The sequence below is a fragment of the Vicia villosa genome, unplaced genomic scaffold (genome assembly GCF_029867415.1).
Source record: "Vicia villosa cultivar HV-30 ecotype Madison, WI unplaced genomic scaffold, Vvil1.0 ctg.006624F_1_1, whole genome shotgun sequence".
NCBI classification, from domain to species: Eukaryota; Viridiplantae; Streptophyta; class Magnoliopsida; order Fabales; family Fabaceae; genus Vicia; species Vicia villosa.
Window position 1 is genome coordinate 1 of NW_026706790.1, and position 22,603 is coordinate 22,603.

Genomic DNA, 22,603 nt, shown 5'->3' on the forward strand with positions numbered 1-22,603 from the left:
CCTGACTCCAACCAAGTTTACCTTGATGGATGGTTGAAAGATACCAGAGTTGAGAAAGCAAAATCCAACCCTGACTCCAACCAAGTTTACCTTGATGGATGGTTGAAAGATACCCGAGATGAAAAAGTGAAAGCCAACCATGAATCCAACCAAGTTTACCTTGATGGATGGTTGAAAGATACCCGAGCTGAGAAAGAAAAATCCACCCCTGACTCCAACCAAGTTTACCTTGATGGATGGTTGAAAGATACCCGAGTCTGAGAAAGTCAAAGCCAACTCAGAGTCCAACCAAGTTTACCTTGATGGATGGTTGAAAGATACCCGAGCTGAGAAAGAAAAATCCAACTCTAACTCCAACCACGTTTACCTTGATGGATGGTTGAAAGATATGCGAGCTTGAGAAAGTCAAAAGTCAACCCTAACTCCAACCAAGTTTACCTTGATGGATGGTTGAAAGATACCCGAGCCGAGAAAGAAAAAATCCAACACTGACTCCAACCAAGTTTACCTTGATGGATGGTTGAAAGATATGCGAGCTGAGAAAGAAAAATCGACTCCCTTGACTCCAAACAAGTTTATCTTGATGGATGGTTGAAAGATAATTAATTAATATATGTTAGCCTGTGTACTGTAATATTTTATTTCCGTGTACTAAGAAAGGGTTTATTTGTGTACTAATTAGGTTCCAAATCTATCATATAAGAAAAGTCTACCATTTGAGACTTTCTTAGGCTATCCACATCAGCAACTCTTCTCTCAATGATCCACATAAGCTTTGGTGGTTACTACAGAATTTTTGATCCTTCAACTGCATGGTGGGCTGCGGTCAGTTATGACTGTGGAAGTTTCACCCTCACAGCTTCTCATGTTGCTGCAGTTATGTAAGGACCATTACTCTGTGCCTCTCCACGTTCCAAACTGCACAATTGCAGTAATTATGTGTTTAAATGGCTTGCCTATTTATCAGTGATTTCATTCTTCTCTTTCCATGCTTGCTAACTTCTGCGGTAATCATTCAGTGCAGTGTGAATTTGCATTATCATGTCAAGGCCTGTTGAGAGAATAGCAGAGATCAATGATGGAAAAGAGCTTTGGAAGATTGTTGTTAGGATTCACCACCGATGGAAAGTTGTCTCCAACAGCAAGGAACATTTTGAAATGATCTTTGTTGACAAATTGGTGATTACCCTGTTTATGTTTCAGTATGTTTATCATTTACCTATGTTTGTATAGTTTGAATCATTTGTTGGTTTCTGCTGCAGGGAGATGATATTCATTGCTGTTGTTCCAGCACCGCATGTGTCGGTTTTCACCGAAAAATGCTTATTAGGCCATACTTATACTGTATCTAATTTTAAGGTGGTGCCTTATGTTCTGGCCTTCAGGGCATCGGGACACAGATATATGATAAAGTTTACTGCTGGAACGTCTGTTCTTGATGAAGACAAACATGAGATACCCCCGAAATCGATTTTATTTACAAGTTTTTCAGACATCATAACAGGGAGGTTTGACAAACATGTTCTGATTCGTGAGTATGGTTTTTGGTTTTTTTTATTGTCTCATGTTTTGAGTGCATTATAGCCGTGTGAAATTAATAAATTTATTTCAGATGTCGTTGGAATGGTGGATAGTATTGGTTATGCGCAGACTGAGTCAGGTGCAAAGAAGCAGCAAATTAGCATGATGTTGCGTGATCACAGGTTTGTTTTTTTATACATTAAACTGCCTCATATATGAATCATGTTATATATCTTAATGTGTTGTGATCATGGTTTAGCAACAACATGTTGAACTGTACTCTGTGGGAATCATACGCGGATCAGTTCATCAAGTTTAACAAAGTTAGGGTTGCTGCATCACTACCTACAGTTGTGTTGCTTCAGTATGCCAAAGTGAAGGAAGAAGGTTATTCCATGACTTATTTTATAAATTAATACTAAATAAAAAAAATCTGTGATAAATATATTGACAAGGTGTAATTTGAATTTGCAGGAAAGTATCCTCTGTCTGTGACAAACACCTACAATGTGACCCTTTTATGTGTTGATGCTGATTTTCCGATCATGAAAGACTTTATTGATAGGTATGTTGATAGTGTCATCCATTTTATGCAATTATTTTTTTCATGTATGAATTTGATAATGATCCATGCTCTGCAGAATGCCTGAGGAGAGCAAGGTAACCCTGTCTGACCAACTTGGAGGGAATTCCCAATATTCCTCCCAAAGTTCTGAAAATCAACAGCTCACTCCTGTGCAAAAAATTGTTCTCAAAGGCTGTTGTTTTGCCTATTGCTGAGATTATTCAACTTACGGATGTATGTCTTTCTATTTTCCTATATTATCGTAATTATAACCTCATTGTTTAGTGTGTCACATGTTTCTGATTTTGGCGGCTATTTGTCCAGGTTACATTTTGCGCTACTGTCGCTACAACAAAATTATTAGTAGCATCTCCGTTTGGATGGTTCTATCGTGCCTGCCATATGTGTCAATCTATAGCGCGCGGGGACAGCCCCCCCTTTGAGTGTGAAGCTGGTCATGAAACCATGGTTGAAGTCCTTAGGTTTTAGTTGTTCTCACCTAATAGATGTTGTTTCTGTCATGTTTTTGATGTTTCTATGTTGTCGGCTTTTTTAACGGAACGACTTCTTATGATGTTCAGGTATAAGATTGAAATTGAGGTTACTCACGGGGGCCAAAGCTGCAATTTTGTCTTCTGGAACAGAGAATGTGAAATGCTGTTGGGTTTATCTGCATCGCAACTTCGTAACACTATGATTCAGGTTATATTTATATTGTGCAGACGAATTAGAATGTACTTTTCAATACTCTGTGTACACTAATATGGCCAGTTGTTTAAATAGGCTGGAATTAATGATCCATTGGACTTTTCCGTTAGCACTTGATCAGTTGTTTGAAGTTGGAAATGGCTATGAAGGTTAAGTGGGCATCCACGCTGGAAGAACTGTTCCGTCGTTATGATTATAAAAAATGATCCTATTATCCAGCAACTTAAGGAAAAATGGGGAACAGATGAGGTCAGCTCTAATAAACTGACATTTGTTTTATAAAAGAGGACTTCATATTATAACAATTTTTGGCCTGATTTTGTTTTTCTTTGGTAAATTCTCAAGGAACCTATTCCAATCCAAACTGTCGTACCTGATACTCTGGAGGGTAGAAATTTTAAACTGTGTATGCATTTTTTTGCTTTTCCTGTGATTATGTTATATTGAAAATTGTGTTTAACAATATATAGATTAAAGAGAGTGTTGATGAAGCTAAAACAGATGCCAATGAAGACTGTGAATTGGTTACAGTAAGTCTCACTGCAACACACTTACCTACTTACATTTAGATCAATATTACTAACACTTACCGACTTACATTTATATCAATATTCCTAACTAATAGTCTTCATCGTGGCATTGCAGGACCTGGAAATTACATCTGAACACAAGCCGAATGCTGTCACACCTGGTGGTAAGAGACATCTTCCTGCTGCATCAAGTGAATCTATTGATGGGGAACTGTCATCAAACAAGCTGAAGAAGATAATTAAAATGGAGAAGATTGATTAGGAATATTTTTATTTTGTGTGTGTTTTGCTTAGGTGTTTGTTATAAAAACTGAATAATAGTTTCCTTTGCTTTTAATCATGTGTGTGATTTCATTTTCTGTAATAATTAGTGCATGAATACTGGCTATGTGCTTCTGTTATGTTCAATTTGATTTAAGAATTATCAATGGTTTCTTTGGCTTATTATATTCAAATGATTCAAATTGAACTACATATTATATATACTATTATTAATTATTTTGATTCTTTTTGATCATATATCAAACATTCCATTTTAACTATACCTCTTATAACGGGGTGCTCCTTTTTTTATTATTTTTAATGTTAGTTACAATAATGATGTTGCAAAGAACGATTTGTTTGGATTAGCAGAATTTAAGTTTTCTGTCATTACATTATAAACTAAAACATGGATTGTGTCTCACAAACAAACACCAGGACTTTTAACATTTGACTATGTTAACTATCAATAAATAATTTTATGTCTGATCTTACTATAATGTTGATACAATATTATGGGACAGATTTCATTTTAACTAACAGCATATCAGAGCGGATTAATAGAATATAATAGGAGAACTTAAAAAATTTGTCCCGAAAACGATTATAGATTAGATCTTCCAGTGGTCACAATATTACTGTGTTCACATTTTGGATAAAGTGCTTACAAAATAACATGTAGCAGAATATATATAACACAATGTACCAAAATAACATTCCCAACATATAATGTAACCATTAAAATTTGGGTATAGTACACGGTTTGCAAATAGCAGCAGTTTCTTCATTGTCTTTCAACCTTCACATAGATATACGGAGAGAATCGCAACATACTCCACGCTATTGTATCCCCATTACGCAAGGTTAAGAGATTTGGTGAATTCGTACCATCCCAGGGCCATGTACTTTTTCATATGGCTGGGGTATTCCTTTTCTGTTAGCTTTGTGAACCTGACAGGTAACAATGTTCTTCGTCCTCACATCCAGCAGGTTGATTTCATCTTGAAAGCGACGGAGGCATCTTTTGGCGATTTCCTTAGGGAAATGCTGCATACAAGAAATAAGGTAACTATTAACGATATATACTATTTACATTTTCAATAACATGCTGCAAATATTCAAATATCTCCTTACCATTACATTCTGCTGTGTAGATTTAGCATTTGTAACATGGGTGTTCCAGAAAAAATTTTGAGCCCCTGTCGAACTGTCTACAGTAATGTCTGTACCGACCTTTGCTTTTTTCACCACTTTACCCTTTTGTTTCTTACCCTCTTTTGATCCACTTGGTTCACCAACTTCAGAAACTTTGATTTCATTTGTGTCAATGTCTGTTGATTCCTCTTTTATCTTTACAGGTCCTGCATTGGGATTGCTTTTAACCATTGCGCTATTTTGTGCGACAACATCAACATTCGTCACAACACGATCAGCAGTGACATTGCGCTGTTTATTCCTGCGTTTTCTTTCCACCTTAGGATCGTACCCTGTTTCCTTTACCAAATCTTCTATGATTTCCATTGCCTGATCATCGCTGTTCCAACATCAAATATGGATTAAAAACAAACCGCATATGAAGCATTCTTTACTAAGCAATAGTCATATGCCGAGCAACGACGGGATATGAAATCCAACAATAAAAACCAACAATAGTCATTCAGTCACATTTGATTTCTTGACAAATACCACACATAATACAACATTGCGCTATATTGATACTACACCCATCACTAAATGTTGTTAAGTGTTATTACCACACTACCATATTTTGTATACCGGTATACCCTATTTTCTACCGCAAAGCAATTGTGAAATAAAATTATCTACTCATACCTGAAATCATTTTCATCATCAGAGGGAATACGCACAGAAGGACCACCGTGTGAAGATGCCATTGTCGGAACCCTAACCGCAGGCAGTTGCAATGCTAAACTTCTATTCAGTGCAATAGGAAACAAGTACTTGGTACATGCAGAAAGTGGGTTAACTGTTCAGTTTCTATTTACTTATAATATTAGTTTTGACTTAAAGTCTTTTTAAAAGAGTAACACATCCATCAAATAAAATATTATAAATAATCTGTATAGATTAAATTAAATACATTTAACACACACAACAGTTATAAGGGAGGGATAAGTAGTAATTTAAATCTATAACCATCATTCTATTCATATTCAGTTCCAATTTCATATATATTCAAGTATGAAAGAAAAATTAAAATCAATACTGCATTCATGACATTTGAACCCACCAATTCCCCTTCAATTAGAAACTGTAAACTTTTAGTATTCAAAATCATGAAGTAGCATGCTATACATCTCATATTGTGTGCATAAATCTATACAAATCAATCTTATTTGTAGTATTATTATTCATCCTACTTTTGTGTTTGTGATGGAAACAGATGTTGTTAAAAACACTGCTCCTCAAACATCCATTGCAAGAAAGAGGAGAAAGCTTATTCTTAAAGCAAAGAGGGATTATCGAAACCGTGTCAGATCAAGCAACCTCACTTCCCATTTAAATCATAATTTTACATCTTCTGTAACATATGAAACCACTATTGAAACGGCTATGGCTAGAAAGAGAAGGAAAATAATCTTGGATAACAGAAAAAGATTGAGAAATTTGTTCAATACTGAAGTTAGTAGGGTTCAAAATACGAACAACATTGTTAGTCAAAGTCAGAACATGGATCATGCATCTACTTCAAATTATAATATGTCAAGTCAGTCCATGGATCATCCATCTACCTCAAATCATAATGTGTCTGTTGAATCTCATTATGAAGACAATGATGACTCCAACTCTGACAATAATTTAAATTCTTCTAATAGTTCCGGCTCTGACGAAGATTCAGACCCGGCACAATTACAGGAGGCCCATCTTCAAGGTATTTCCATATCATACACTGATAACCAAATGATGTACACTTCTTCTGTTAATAGACATATTTAGTATTGTGGTTTCTTCTTTCAGAATATTACGATATTGGCGACCAAAGTTATGAATGCGCACACTGCCAAGCATGTATGTGGTACCAAGAAAAAGTGAATAGACACAAAATTACAGCAACTCCTCGCTTTTATCGTTGTTGCCGTGGAGGAAAAATTGTTCTTCCGTTCCTTGAGCAACCTCCACAGGTGTTGCAAGATCTTCTATTTAATAACACATATTCAGATAGTAAAAACTACCAGGCTAACATACGAACATACAACGCAATGTTCTCATTCACTTCCCCTGGAATGAAGTTCGACACAACATATTCTAAAAGAGGTGGACCCCCTACTTTGAGACTGCAGGGTCAGACCTGTCATCGAATTGGTACACTGCTGCCAGAAACAGGACAACCTCCGCAATATGCTCAATTATACATCTATGACACGGACAATGAAGTTGAACACAGAATAAAATGTTTCAAGTAAGCATGCTCAGACATAATTACACAATTGTTTTATAAAAATATTATGTTAAACTATTTATTCATGGCTGCGAAAAATAAACAGGGACAACAAAGGCATCGAGCGACCGGTTGTCAAAAAGCTCAAGATGATGTTAGATCAGCACAATGTTCATGCCAAAGCTTTTAGAATGGCAAGGGATGTTTTAAGGAAAAATTCTTTCACAGATTTAAAACTCAGGCTTATTTCTGATAGATCCGAAGATGGCCGTGTTTACAACAAACCTACTGTCTCAGAAGTGGCTGCACTCATTGTGGGAGACATTGATTCTGCTGATAAAAGGGACATCTTAATTCAGCGCCGCAATGGTGGTTTGCAACGAATAGATGAGTTTCACCCAGCATATTTGGCTTATCAGTATCCTCTTATATTTCCTTATGGGGAAGATGGTTACAGGAAAAATATAATGCACAAATATCGCCATGAAACTGAGGTCACTAAGAGAAACCGTCAAAGCATTAAGGATTGGTTTTCTTACCGGTTACAACAACGTCGCAAAGAGGCAAAAACACTACTTTACTCAAGACGCCTATTTCAACAATTCTTAGTCGACGGCTATGCTATGATGGAATCCGAACGACTGAATTGGTTGAGAGATAATCAGTCGAAATTAAGAGTGGGCAAATATAATAATTTGGCCGCTCAAACTGATTGCGATACAAGAAATGAACACCAAAAGCGAGGAAAACGAGTTGTTCTGCCATCAACATTTGTTGGTAGCAAGAGATATATGGATCAACTATATTTTGACGGTATGGCCATTTCAAGTCAATTGGGATTCCCTGATTTATTTGTTACTTTTACCTGCAACCCAAATTGGCCTGAAATTAAAAGAGCATTGTCAGGCACAGGTCTACAACCCCATGATAGGCCAGATATCATTTCAAAAGTTTTCAAAATAAAGTTTGATACCCTCATGGATGATATTACAAAACACCATGTCGTGGGAAAAGTGATTGCATGTAAGTTGTTTCATTTAATTATACTACTTTTCAATCATGTGTCTGTGTAGTACCAAAATATTACATCGAACTAACTTTCAATTTAATAGATATGTACACCATCGAATTCCAAAAGCGCGGATTGCCACATGCTCACATCTTGATATTCCTACACCCTAAGAGCAAATACCCAACACCATCTGACATAGACAAGATCATTTCTGCTGAAATTCCCGACCCGACTGTTCATCCCAATTTATACAAATTGGTTAGGGCACATATGATGCATGTACCCTGTGGGCTTGCTCGCGTGACCTCACAATGTATGAAGAATGGACGATGTTCTAAATACTACCCCAAAAAGTTTATTGAAGACACTATTGTTGATGCAGAGGGATATCCGCTGTATAGGAGAAGATCAAAAACCTTCACTATTGAAAAAAATGGTATCACCTTGGACAACAGACATGTGGTTTCATATAATACCAGATTTCTTATGAAATACCAGGCACATATAAACATGGAATGGTGTAATCAGAGTACTTCCATAAAATATCTTTTCAAATATATCAATAAAGGCTATGACAGAATAACAGCAGCAGTTTCAACAAATAGCAATCAACCTGTTGATGAGATCCAACAATATCTCGACTGCAGGTATGTCTCACCCAGTGAAGCATGCTGGCGCATTTACTCTTACAATATTCATGGCAGAAAACCAGCTGTGGAACGTATGTTCTATCATTTGGTTGGGGAGAAACCTATATACTATACAGATTATGCACGCATGGAAAATGTGCTGGAAACTGCAAGTGTGACTGAATCAATGTTTACTGCATGGCTGGTAGCAAATGCTAAATATGAAGAGGCACAAACATTAACTTATGGTCAGTTTGTCTCAAAGTTTGTTTACCACAAAAAAAGAGAGAATGGAAACCGCGGAAAAAAGGCTTCACCATTGGACGTCTCATATGGGTTCCGCCAACAACTGGTGAACTGTTTTACCTGCGCATGATGTTGACGGTGGCAAAAGGACCAACAACATATGAGGAAATCAGGACCGTGGATAACATTCAGTATGATACATTCAGAGATGCATGCTTTGCAATGGGATTTCTTGAAGACGACAAAGAATACATAGCTGCTATAAAGGAGGCAAGTCATTGGGGGACTGGTCATTTTCTTCGAAAACTGTTTGTTATCATGCTTTTGTCTGGTGCTGTTAATCGCCCTGCACATGTTTGGAAACAAACTTGGCTCCTATTATCTGATGGTGTCTTACATACACAAAGAGCATTGGCTGCTAATCCAGGTTTGTTAGACATAATAAAATAGCAAACAAAACAATTTGTTAATAACAACCTACAGATGACTTACCAACAGTATTATAACTCAATTTCTCATATCAATGCAGAATTGGACCTCACACAAGAAGAGTTACAAAATTTGACTTTAATAGAAATTGAGAAACTGCTTCAGGCAAATAGAAGGACACTAAAGGATTTTAGTCCTATTCCATATCCGGATGCTTATGTTCTTGAACAGTTGGGAAACAGGCTCATATATGATGAGCGTAATTATGATACAGCATCAATGAACTCAGAATTTGAAAATCTGTTTGCTGCTCTTACAGGTAACTATTGCGTCAATTAAATTCATTTTATTTTACGCTTTGAAATTCTATGAATCAATTATTCTAACACCGTTCTACAATCAATATTATGTTCCTAAGATGAGCAAAGAAGTATTTATGAAAAAATCATCCACGCTGTGGAGTCTCAAAAACCTGCGGTTTTCTTCCTTCATGGTTATGGTGGTACCGGAAAAACATATATGTGGAGAACACTCGCAGGTGCATTAAGATCAAAACACGATATATGTTTAACTGTTGCAACTAGCGGTATAGCATCATTGTTACTTCCAGGAGGTAGAACTGCACATTCAAAGTTCAGGATACCGGTACCAACTATGGACAATTCTACTTGCAAGGTTGAATTCAACGATGATGTCGCAGACATGTTACGACAGACAAAGCTTATAATATGGGATGAGGCACCAATGGCGCATAAGTATGCAATAGAATCGCTTGACAGAACTTTGAAAGATGTTATGAGTGCAGACAAAAATTCAACTGATGTATTCGGTGGAAAGGTTGTTGTTTTCGGGGGCGATTTCAGACAGATTTTACCTGTCGTCCCCAGAGGCAGTCGTTCCGATATTGTACACTGTGCCATAAATGCATCTTACATATGGCATTCAGTTGAGGTATTAACATTGACAAGAAACATGCGGCTACGAACAGGATCAACACAGACTGACAAAAATGAGATAGCACAGTTTTCAGATTGGCTTTTAAGAATAGGAGAGGGCCGAATATCTGAGCCTAATGACGGCACCGCCGAAATCAACATACCACCTGATATTCTGATAACATAATTTGATGATCCAATCGTGGCCATTGTCAATAGCACATACCCTGATTTCATAAATAATTTCCAATGTGTTGATTACCTTAAAAGTCGAGCGATACTTGCCTCTACACTGCAGATTGTTGATCAGATCAATGACCATATACTTAGCTTGATGCCAGGTTAAGCAACAAAAATATGTAATTTAATGGATTATATTAATCTAATTTTTGCTTTTACTAATTCTGTTTGGTCAACAATGTAGGAGAGATTCGTGACTACTACAACGCAAATTCAGTTGACAAGTCTGAGATTCATGACCCAGCAGTAGTTGATATCCTCACACCAGAATTTCTAAGTTCCCTCCGAACATCAGGATTGCCAAACCATCACTTAAAACTAAAGGTTGGGACACCTATAATGCTCATGAGAAATATAGATCAGGCTGAAGGTTTATGTAACGGCACAAGGCTGTGTATAACAAAGATGGCAGCCCATGTACTGGAGGCTTCAATAATGGGTGGTAAAGGTTTGGGAAATTTGGTTTACATACCTCGAATGGACATGTCACCATCCCAATCACCATGGCCATTCAAACTGAATAGGAGACAGTTCCCTATTATAGTTTCCTATTCTATGACAATTAACAAATCACAGGGACAGTCATTGGATAATGTTGGTTTGTACTTACCGAAAGATGTATTCACACATGGCCAGATTTATGTCGCATTGTCAAGAGTAACAACAAAAAAGGGAATCAAAATACTGATACATGATGAAGAAAAGAAATTCAGGGAGAAAACTACAAATGTTGTGTATAAAGAAGTTTTTAACAATGTCTAAGTTTTTAGAATTGATCAGAGTAAATCTGTAACAGCGGTAATCTATATTAATAACAGCATATTAGTATTGCAAGTAACTGCTGTAATATATATTACTAACAGCATATTAGCAATGTAAGTAACAGAAATAATATATATATATATAGCATAACATCTAAATACCAAAATCTTATATATTAATATAAAGGTGGACCTAAGTCCACCAGAAAATTACAAAAAGTTAAACACTTAGATACTTATAACAAACTTTGACATCATTGTTAATATTTCAACATTGTTACAAGTATCTCCTTGCTGATGGGATCCTTAACGCTGAAGCCCATAGAGTCTCCATCAAGCAGGCACCTTTCCTTGGCAAATTTGTACCAACCACGCCCTAAGAACATCTGACCCTTTTCGGTATGATGAACTTCACATTCATACCTGACTTCCCTTTCCCAGTCAACCAAATCTACAAACCTTGCTCCATGGAGCCAGCGACTTGCCACAACATGCTCAGGAATTTCCTGCAATATTGATATAAAACAACATTAGATAATCCCATTAACTGTTAGGGAAAGACAATAAGCTTAAAACGAATAATAACTTACAAGAAGACATGACTGAGCCATCTTCCCGTTGGACACATCTTGCTTCCAGATACAATATTGTAACTTAGCAGGCTGTTCTACATGGCAACTAAAATCATCAACAACAGGTTCATGGCATCTGGAACATTATACAAACAGACAACATGGTCAATAAATAAATGTGTTATCAAACATTCTAAATTAAAACATAAAACGTATACTCAACATAAGCTAATTCAAACATACACAGAGTTATCAGAGGTGACAGCTTTCCCCACAGCCATTTGGTTGACCGAGTTTTCTTCACCTGCATGCAACCATATATAACTTTTAAATACAATATGTAACAGAGCAAACTTTCAAATGATGTGTTTACCTTTACCTCTCACTGCTTGATCAACTCTTCCTTCCATCTTTTCAGAAATTCGCAGCTTACACTGTTGATTGCAGAGTAATGATGAATGCTTCAGTGTTTAGTGCTATCAAACTATCTGCACATTACTTATATAACACTCTAAATGGACTCTTCACATACCTGTTACTTTTCCACCGTCCAATAGAAATCAATGCAATTGTTCAATTAGTCTTCTTTGCATTTACATCACTTCAAAACAGTTTTCGTTTTATTTATATGCCTCACGAAAAACAATAACTGCCCATAACCCATTTGATCTTTCACATCCCAATATAATATAACACATTACAACTATTTTATAACCATTTAATATTATCATACTACTCTTTAACATATACTATTAAATTGAATTTTCAATTATTCATATGTCCATTGTTGTGTGTTTACCTATTAGATTTAATAGCCTACCATTTACAGGAGCCATACCCCAACTTATACCAACAATAATGAAATTAGGTTCCCTATTCTGATCAAGTTTGATAGATATCCTGTTCAATACTTATAATAAACAATACTTAATTTTAAAACAGAATGGTAATCAATTTTGCATAAAAACATGGCAGATTTGGCTCATTCCATGAAACTTACAACCAAAATTGATAATATTTAATTTAAAACCATACATAGTGCCATAATTGTTAATCTTGGTTCACATCCACCATTACAAAAAAAAAACAAAACCATAAATCCCATACAAACCAAACTGCTAAAAAACGGCCCTATACATCCACCACAAACATTGCCTAACCAACAGCTCTATCAACGATCACCACTGCGCTCCACTGTTACCATAATATCTAACACCGGCGGGTAATAAATCACAAAGTGCACTTTATCACCTACTTTCAGTTCCGCTGCCCTTACATAGTCAAACCATTCTCCATACAAATATGTTTCATTTTTTTTTTTGGCCTCTTCTTCACATTGCACTCATATGGGTACCCGTTGTCCACATCATTGAGGGTAATCTCTGACATTCCAGCAAGCCCACATTTCTCTACTATTTCTGCAGGAATATACTGCACTCATTGACATACAATATCAGTTACATTACATCTCTGTATAACACCAGTGTGCCAACAACTATAGACTTTGAACACTGCTTACCATAACATTTGAGCAAAACTTCTTTACATCATGAACTTCACGAGTCCAGTACGCTTCTTCGAACTCTTCCTGTATAGGACTCATTTCCCTGAAATTAAGACCATATTTACAGCACAATGCAAACACAACAGCATCAATATACGTATAACGATAATATATTCCCTATCACTTATAAATAAACTTTACCTCTCACTATCAGAAGATATCATTATGTATTCAATTCCATCTCCATCATCCCTTCAACATAATAACATACAAACTATTTATTAAACTAAGTTGTAACTCATTATTCCGGAAACACATTCAATTTTGTAGAGGTTAAATGGAATTCAATACAAAAAACAAAATTAAACTATAAGATTACCCTTTATTTTCAACAATCCTGGCAGCCTCTACAGAAACTTTACCGGCATCGTCGACACGATTCAATCTTTCATGTTGTTTCTTCCATTCCTCCATAACATCATCATTCTCCTGTGACCCACTCAGTATCCTCTCAACTGTGAGCCGCTTCCATGGAGTTTGCAACTCCAACCTATCGGGTGAACTGAAATCAAAACAACATTGCGACCTCTAAATGGATGAATATCTTATGATAAACTCTGCAAACAACATAAACAGTAACACATGCACATACCTTCTTGGCTGCGACATTTTGTTCTTCACACTTATCACCCAACCCTGCGTTTCTTACACCAACAATGCCAAAGACAGACTCTTTGATTGCTTATGAATCCAACGTTACTTTCATTTTAAATTCCAGCGTTATGTAACAATACCAATAATAGGATTCTTTTGTGGGCCTATTAACAAATTAGGTCTAACAATAAAAATAGGTTTTCTGCACCAAGGCTAGAATTCTAAGGCCCAATAAACTTTAATGTCCTATTAACTTAGATAAATTAACCAACTATAAGGTCCAACAGGTATTTTTAACCTATTTAAAATATTTTACCTTATTATATGAACTTACATATATATATATATATATATATATATATATATATATATATATATATATATATATATATATATATATATATATATATATATATATTTCCCTATTTTATTAAAGTGCCCTAAAACCCAATGCGCGAGACAGACGGGTACCCGTGCGTGTTCGGGTAAGACACTAGTTAGTGGCAAAATGTTTGGTTATTATTGTGTACTAATTAAGCTCTTGCTTGAGTATTAAATAAGGATTTGCTATTGGAAAAAAACTTGATTATTGTTGTTGCGTACTAATTCAGCTCTTGTTTTTTGTTTGGATACTAAATAAGGTATTGGTTTTGTATACTAAATAATTTAATTAAAAATAAACCCCAATTTATCATGTGAAAAAGATTATTGAAATACCAAGCGGTCTCATCTTATATTAATGAGAGTTAAAATAAATCTCAATTTGTTATATAAAAAAATTATTGAAATAGTACTAAATAGATGTCGTATTAAATACTAAGTGGTAGTCATATATTGTATTTTTTTTGTCCCTATGCACGATTCTATCATTAGAATTACCCTCAAACAATTCAAATAAACTTAATCAAATAAAGATAACATAGTTGTATGTAGGTGCAATATATATTCCACTCAGAATGTAAGAGAAATGTATAAACAATTAAAAATAGAAAAAAAGCAGCTTGCATCAAGACCGAAAGATTTGAAAGAGTGAACTAGAAGTAGCGCTGCTTCAATAGATATTGAGGCCTAAAACAAGTTTTATTATAATTTTTTAATTAATTAATAATAATAATAATAATAAATATGAAAATAATATTTTTTACAGTTAACTTTTTATAAAATATAAAATTATTTACAGTAGAACTCATTACAATAACCAACAAATGAATAATTTCAATTGCACGTGAAACTGTCAAGATATGATTGGGTTGTTTTTGGAGAGCAATAAAGTTTGGGAAGGTTGCAATTGATGTAAAAAAAGATTTATTAATAATATAATGGTTAAAATATATACGGTGATCTTTTTTCTCTTTAAACTTCCCTCTTTCCCTTTTTTTTTCTTCTTAAAGTTAACAAATTCTTAATTTTATAATTTATATTGAATTTGAATTCTATAACTCAGAACAAACAAAAGAATTATTATTATTATCATCAAAAACTAATTGAAGAGAATCATTCACTATATTTTTCTTCAATTAGTAACAACTAGTACTATTTTAAGCTTTATTAAAAAATAATAATGAAATTTTTTTTCTTATAGAATTCAAATTTAATTCAGATTGTAGAATCCAAAAAATTATCAACTTAAAAAAATGAAAAAGAAAAAGGTTTTGGTAGATCAAAGCGTTCTTAGATATTTGAATTCTAAATTTCAGTTATTGAATTCAAAAATTTAAATAGTATTTTTGTTAATTAGGAAAATTAAAATAAAATAAAAGGATCAGAAAAGAAAATCATAAAATATACTCCTTTAAAATGTTGCTTATATTTTAGAATCAACCACTTTAAAATGTTGCCTATGTTTTGGTGTTTCTTGGAATTTATTACCACTTTTAAAAAATGAAAGAACAATTTATATATTTTCTTATTTATTTTAAAATAATTTTTCTCTTTATATTATAAATATAATATTCATTATTTTTATTATTATTATTAAACTTATTCAAGTATTATATTAATTTTAATATATGGTTCTCCCTTTGCTAATTTTTTTTTATTATTAGTATCCATTAAAATTAATAAAAATATTTTAATGATATTAGTTTACCATTAAAATTAATAAATGCAATTATTTTTTAAAAAATTGCATGTATTTTAAATAAAACATTTTTATAAGACATACATATTTTTTTACTTTATTTTAAGCATTTATGTTTCCCTTAACCTTTTTGTTTGATTCTCTGCCATTACAGAGTTTGTTAGTCATATGTTTCTTCTAAGTCTTCTAAGTACTACAGATATTTGATAAAAAGTAATAATATTTCTGTTGTGAAGACGATGCCACGAACAAAGTATAATAGGGAACTTAATGAAAAGCAAGAAAAACAATAAGGAATTGGTTATAACTGCTAATAACATTTCGAATACAGTATATAGGTATTCGACAGGAGCATGCGAACAAGCTTTTACCTCATGCATATTCTCTATTGAACCAAAAGGTACCCTTCGACCTAATAGAGTTTGATATGATTCTAACAAATCTCCACCTTGAAACAAACTATATAACATCAAAGACGAAACTAGCTTTCTTCATGTAGCTTTATCAACTGGATAATATGGAAAAATTTACAACTTGACAATGTTTGGTGATCATATCAGCATCATTGTGATTTGTCAAAACCTTCAACACTTAGACTTCTCCATGCTCGATTACTCCTCCGATGAAATGAAACCTCACATCGATCTGCTTGGTTCGCTCAAGATATGCTGAGTTCTTCGACAGGCGTATAACACTCTGTCTATCAAAATTAACAGTGATACCTCGACCTTGAAGTTTCAGCTCTTTAGCAAAACCTTCAAGCCACATTGTTTCTTTCACAGCTTCAGTGAGCGCAATATATTCTGCTTCAGTAGTGTTACCCTAGGATTTCGACTTACCAATAAATGGGCAACTGGGGCTCAAAATTGGTAATTGGGCCTCAATTTGGTAGAAAGGCCCTAAATTGGTAATTGGGCCTCAATTAAATAACTACATTGCCATTTGGGTCGAAGTGGTTCAACTAAGTAATGCTTAGTAGTCGAAGCTGTTCGACTAGAAAGATTATCAGAGGCTTCAGCGTTCGATCAGAAGTATGCGAAGACTTAAGAATTTTTGCTGCAGAAACTGAAGTGGAAGTCGAGAGGTATTAGAAGTTAAAAGGAGACAGTTTTCAGCAGTTACAAGAGACGCGTGGAGGTCTCACAGTAGAAGATCTTGCATGTCGAAGACACGTGTTGACTGATAATCAGTCGGCCGTTATTAGTAGTTATTTTATTTTACTATTTAAGCAAGTTCCATAGGAATAGTTAGAGGTCCGCATTTTCTACATAAACACAAGTAAACTCAAATCTCTGTGCAATAATGAGTAAAGAGTGCAACTTTGGAATGTACGTATGCGTACCAGTTTAATTAATGCAATCATTTTACGTTATATTTTCATCTTTCAGTGCACATTTACTGCCTTTTTATTGCTTTGATTTACTTTAAAGCCTTTAATTTCAGTGTTTTACTTTTACTTTAAAGTCACTGTTGCATTCAATACAAACCAGATACACATAATATAACAAAATAAAGCAATTAGTCCTGGAGTATTCTAGTTGATTCCGCAAAAGTAACCTTTAAAAAGGAAACTAGCGCTTGTTTACCATTTTTCTGGGTAAACAAATTGGCACACCTGGTGGGACTCGTCAATTGCTGTTTGTTTTATATTTGTTAGTATAATAGTTATGTATGATATTAAGAAGTGGTCGGAAATTAACTAACATGGCTGAAGTTAATACAAATAATTCTGATCTTTCTGGAAATCAAGGGGTTGTTCTGACCGGAACAACACCACAAAATGCCGCAGATTCATCCCCAGTTAGAACAACAAATACTGGTGGATCGACGGCAGCAATATTGGTATCATCACCAACGAATGTACGGTCACCGTTTAATCCATTACGACCGCCGTTTCATGGAATGATGCCTCCACCAGGTTTTAACCCTCAGTTTGGAATGCCCACGTCTATGATGCAAGGTTTGCACACAAATCCTTCATTATATTCTGACAGCATGATGGCTACAAGCACATCAAATCAAGGGGGTCGACCTATAGGCATAGTGAATACGAAGAGGGAGAGGTCAACGTGGCTGAATTAAAGCCAGGGCCACCATATATTTGTAAATTGCTCAAGCCCTCAAAAGATAAAAATCTGATTGAAAGTAAAAATGAAAAATTTTCTAGTAAAACGTATTCATTTGATATAACAAAATGTGATGAAATATTTGATTTGTTGGTTTCTGATGGGCAAATCATAGTACCCTCAGGACTTAAAAATCCTCCTCTTGAACAAAAGAAAAAAAGAGGATTTTGTAAATTTCATAATTTCTTGGGTCATAAAACTTCTCAATGTGTCCTTTTCAGGGATTTGGTGCAAAAAACTTTGAAAGAAGGAAGGTTACAGTTTGGAGAAAAGCCAAAGTCATCAATGCAAGTTGATATTGATCCTTTGCAAGTCGAAGAGGCTCACTATACTGAGCTTGCTGATGTGATGATGGTCGAGACTACTGATGGTTTCGTTAGAAAGCAAAACGGCGCTACTGATGGCAAAGTTTTGAACATGGTTTATCCTGAACCAAAAGAAAGTCTTTTGAAACTCCTTGAGAGATGCCACAATAACAACTCTCAAGTTGGATTATGCCCAAGGTGTGATGCTGTTTTCAATGTTGATGCTGCAAACAAAGTGAGGTTCGATCCTCGTCGAGGCAAGAATCGTCAATTCATGTACACAGGAGAAAACAGCGGTCGAAGGGCTGGAGAATACAGGAAGATGTTTGAAAAACCAAGGACTTTCCGTCCCAAGACGGATGTCCCTGAAGACAAATGGGTGAAACCCATTAACTTCAGAGGTAAACGCCCAGAATGGCAGATTCAAGGCGATGGAACCAATGCTGAAGGTTCTTGTACGGATAGTGGATCTAAAAGAAAAGATTACATATCTCCAAACTACAAAGGAAAGAACCCCATGACTCGAACGCAGTGGAGGCGTTACCAAAGAAGCCATAAGAATGGACAGGAAAATTCGAAAATGGTGCAGGCAGGATTTTCTCACTATCAGCCAAAGCCTTTTCACAGGAAGATGACTGAAGAGCAGGCTAAAATAGCAAATGAAAGACTGGCTGCAGGAATGATCCTAGGAAAGAAACTGATTAAAGAATTGGTTGACGATGATGCTCCGATCCTCAATACAGAAAAAGAGCCTGAGTATTCTCCACTGTCGGACGAAGAGGTCCACGACAACTTTGACATAGAGTCAGATGAGTTGCTAATCGACTGTGGAATTGTCTCTATACTTCCAGCAGAGTTCGACAGAGTATCTGAGGTATCTGAGAACGATGATGATTTTCTTCCTGACGAGAACGTGGAAGAAACTCCTGTCTGTTACTATGTAATGGGAAAAGGAGTGGTAGAAGAGCAAACGGATGTGTTTGAGAGGCCAGGTCGAGGAATGATGTATCATTTGAAGCCTTTATTCATAAGGGCGAAAGTGGATGATGTTCCAATAAACAAAGTGTTTGTCGATGGTGGGGCTGCTGTAAACTTAATGCCTTATTCCTCACTCCAGAAAGTGGGTAAATCTGACAAAGATTTAAGGCCCCATAATATGGTGTTGTCTAATTATGAGGGCAAGACAAGTGGAATACTTGGAGTGATTCAAGTAAAACTAGTTGTTGGTTCGACTGTCAGGTCAACCATCTTTATGGTGATTGCATCGCAGGCAAATTTTAAACTGCTATTGGGTCGAGAATGGATCCATGGAATAGGGGCAGTTCCGTCGACCTTACATCAGCGTGTGGCCATTTGGAGGCCAGATGGTATAGTGGAGAATATTGAAGTTGACCAAAGTTATTACAAAACTGAAAGTGGTCTTAAAACTTCGACCAACATCTGGCAAATGTAGCTCCTTGCTACAAAGCAGAAGAGGTGTATTCTTCTGATGAAAGTGTGTCTAAGTATTTGAACTTAGACCCAAATTATGGTTTCATTTGGAATAAAGAAGACCCTAATGAACCATTAAACCATGAAAGTCCTCCAGAGCAGAGGACATCAGTCAAAGATGATGACCACTGAGTCAGAATACCTGGCTCGAATAACGGCTTATTTGGCCGAAAACAAAGAAAGAACGGCTTTAGAAGCCGAATTAGAGAAAAATATGGCTATTGAGGCCATGTTGGTAAAAAATGAGGACAGTCCTGAAGTCGATCACCAAGTCGAACGACTTGATGGGATATACGATGATGAACCTTTAGGCTTCGAAATGGATCCATTAGGATCGGTAAAAAGAATGCAAGCTCAAGATCCCCTGGAAGTAGTTGATTTGGGTGATGGGATCATTAAAAGGCCTACATATGTGAGCACGAAGCTTGCAAGTTGTTTAAAAACCAAGTTGATTCGACTCCTAAGAGAATACAAAGATTGTTTTGCTTGGGATTATCACGAAATGTCTGGTTTGGGTCGACAGGTGGTGGAACATCGATTACCTTTAAACCCAGGTAAAAAAACCTATCAAGCAGCTTCCTAGAAGGTTTGCGCCAGAGGTTATGGAAAAAATCAAAGTAGAAATTGAAAGATTGCTGAGAAGCAAGTTTATTCGAACTGCGAGGTATGTCGAATGGTTAGCTAATATAGTGCCTGTCATAAAGAAAAATGGTAGCCTTCGTATATGCATAGAATTCAGAGATTTAAATAAGGCTACCCCTAAAGATGAATATCCCATGCCAGTTGCTGAAATGTTAGTCGACTCTGCAGCCGGATTTGAATATCTCAACTTATTGGATGGATATTCAGGTTATAACCAAATTTTTATAGCTGACGAAGATGTACCTAAGACGGCGTTTCGATGCCCAGGTGCTTTAGGAACTTATGAATGGGTAGTAATGCCCTTTGGTTTAAAAAATGCTGGAGCTACATACCAACGAGCCATGAATTCCATGTTTCATGATTTTATTGACAAGTTTATGCAGGTTTATATTGATGATATTGTAATAAAATCTAACTCTGAAAATGGTCACTTAGACCATCTTCGACAATCTTTTGAACGAATGAGGAAATATGGACTCAAAATGAACCCTTTAAAATGTGCTTTTGGTGTACATGCAGGGGATTTCCTAGGCGTCGTGGTTCACAAGAAAGGCATTGAGATAAACCAAAATAAGACGAAAGCAATCTTGGAGCTAAAGGCGCCAGAAACAAAGAAACAACTCTAGTCATTGTTGGGGAAGATTAATTTCTTGAGGAGATTCATCTCAAATCTAAGTGGCAAAACGAAGATATTTTCACCATTTGTGAAGCTCAAGAACCAAGATCAATTCAAATGGGAACAAGAACATCAACAGGCATTCGACCAAATAAAAGCTTATTTAACTAAGCCTCCTATTTTGTTACCCCCCAATAGGACAAAAAGTATGAAATTGTACATAGCTGCATCAGGTTCGACAATTGGGAGTATGTTGGCCCAAGAAGATGATAATGGCGTCGAAAGAGCTATATATTATCTAAGTCGAACCCTAGTAGATGTTGAAACTAGGTATAATGATATTGAAAAATTATGCTTATGCTTGTATTTCTCATGTAACAAACTTAAGCAATATATAAAGCCTGTTGATGTGTATGTGTCCTCTCATTTTGATGTTATTAAACATATGTTGTCTAAACCAATTTTGCATAGTCGAATTGGTAAGTGGGCCTTAGCGCTAACTGAATTTTCCTTAACATATGTTCCTTTAAAAGCTATGAAAGGACAAGTTGTGGATGATTTTATAGTCGACCATGGGTTAGTCGAATTGTCTGTAAATCAAGTCGAACAAACCAGCTGGAAATTGTTTTTTGACGGTTCTAGTCACAAAAATGGATCAGGCATTGGAGTCTTGATTATTTCTCCCAAAGGACTTCCAACAAAGTTCCATTATAAAATGAAAGAAGTATGCTCTAACAATGAGGTCGAATATGAAGCCTTGATAACTGGTTTGAAGGCCCTAATAGATTTAGGGGCAAAACGAGTTGAGATTCGAGGTGATTCTGAGCTAATAATTCGACAAATAAAAAAAAGTATAAATGCATCAAAGAAAATCTAATAATGTATTATGCAATTGTGATACGCTTATTAGAAAAATTCGAACATGTTGAGATCTTGCATGTACCAAGATCTAACAATTACATTGCCAATGAATTGGCACAAATCGCTTCTAGGTATAGAGTTTCTAAAGACAAGTTAGAAGATATGGTCGAGATCAAGAATAAAGAAACCCATGAAGTATTAGACAAGTTAGGTCAATTGTCGACGCCAAAATTCGAGGGGGTAGGTGATAAAGTTGAAAGTAAAGCTGAAAGTAAAAATTTGTATGCCTTGGAAATTTTTGCCATCGACAATATGACTGATGCTGATTGGAGAAACCCATTGGTCCAATACCTAAATAATCCAGTCGGAGGAACTGATCGAAAGATTAAATATAAAGCTCTAAACTATGTGATATTAGGAAATGATTTATACAAGAAAACAACTGAAGGTGTATTGTTGAAATGCTTAAGTGAAGCTGAAGCATATTTGGCTGTGTCAGAGGTTCATAGTGGTGT

General features: G+C 35.5%; 4 protein-coding genes across 4 annotated transcripts; 3 read left to right on the plus strand and 1 right to left on the minus strand.

Moving 5' to 3' along the window:
* Positions 1-1,041: 1,041 nt before the first annotated feature.
* Positions 1,042-3,586, plus strand: LOC131643023 (uncharacterized). The gene is made up of 10 exons (XM_058913174.1): positions 1,042-1,202; positions 1,263-1,531; positions 1,613-1,703; positions 1,781-1,908; positions 1,996-2,086; positions 2,163-2,268; positions 2,411-2,568; positions 2,668-2,788; positions 3,265-3,324; positions 3,440-3,586. The coding sequence occupies exons 1-10, from the start codon at positions 1,042-1,044 to the stop codon at positions 3,584-3,586; spliced, it is 1,332 nt and encodes a 443-aa protein (XP_058769157.1).
* Positions 3,587-9,820: 6,234 nt separating this feature from the next.
* On the plus strand, positions 9,821-10,423 carry LOC131643024 (uncharacterized). The gene has a single exon (XM_058913175.1). It carries the CDS (start codon positions 9,821-9,823, stop codon positions 10,421-10,423), a length of 603 nt encoding a protein of 200 aa, XP_058769158.1.
* A 147-nt stretch (positions 10,424-10,570) lies between these two features.
* On the plus strand, positions 10,571-11,238 carry LOC131643025 (uncharacterized). Its single transcript, XM_058913176.1, has 2 exons — positions 10,571-10,577; positions 10,661-11,238. The coding sequence occupies exons 1-2, from the start codon at positions 10,571-10,573 to the stop codon at positions 11,236-11,238; spliced, it is 585 nt and encodes a 194-aa protein (XP_058769159.1).
* Positions 11,239-11,497: 259 nt separating this feature from the next.
* Positions 11,498-12,219, minus strand: LOC131643026 (uncharacterized). The gene is made up of 4 exons (XM_058913177.1): positions 12,183-12,219; positions 12,053-12,113; positions 11,828-11,945; positions 11,498-11,743 (listed from the first exon to the last, which is right to left on the minus strand). The coding sequence occupies exons 1-4, from the start codon at positions 12,217-12,219 to the stop codon at positions 11,498-11,500; spliced, it is 462 nt and encodes a 153-aa protein (XP_058769160.1).
* Positions 12,220-22,603: the final 10,384 nt, after the last annotated feature.

Excerpts from the sequence above, each read along its gene's own strand:
- LOC131643023 (XM_058913174.1), top strand. The coding sequence starts at position 1,042 with ATGTCAAGGCCTGTTGAGAGAATAGCAGAGATCAATGATGGAAAAGAG. Across the intron at positions 2,789-3,264 it reads TTCGTAACACTATGATTCAG|ATTAAAGAGAGTGTTGATGA; the intron begins GTTATATTTATA and ends AACAATATATAG. Across the intron at positions 3,325-3,439 it reads AAGACTGTGAATTGGTTACA|GACCTGGAAATTACATCTGA; the intron begins GTAAGTCTCACT and ends GTGGCATTGCAG.
- LOC131643024 (XM_058913175.1), top strand. The coding sequence starts at position 9,821 with ATGTGGAGAACACTCGCAGGTGCATTAAGATCAAAACACGATATATGT.
- LOC131643026 (XM_058913177.1), bottom strand. The coding sequence starts at position 12,219 with ATGGAAGGAAGAGTTGATCAAGCAGTGAGAGGTAAAG. Across the intron at positions 11,946-12,052 it reads GTCACCTCTGATAACTCTGT|ATGCCATGAACCTGTTGTTG; the intron begins GTATGTTTGAAT and ends ATAATGTTCCAG. Across the intron at positions 11,744-11,827 it reads TGGCTCAGTCATGTCTTCTT|GAAATTCCTGAGCATGTTGT; the intron begins GTAAGTTATTAT and ends TCAATATTGCAG.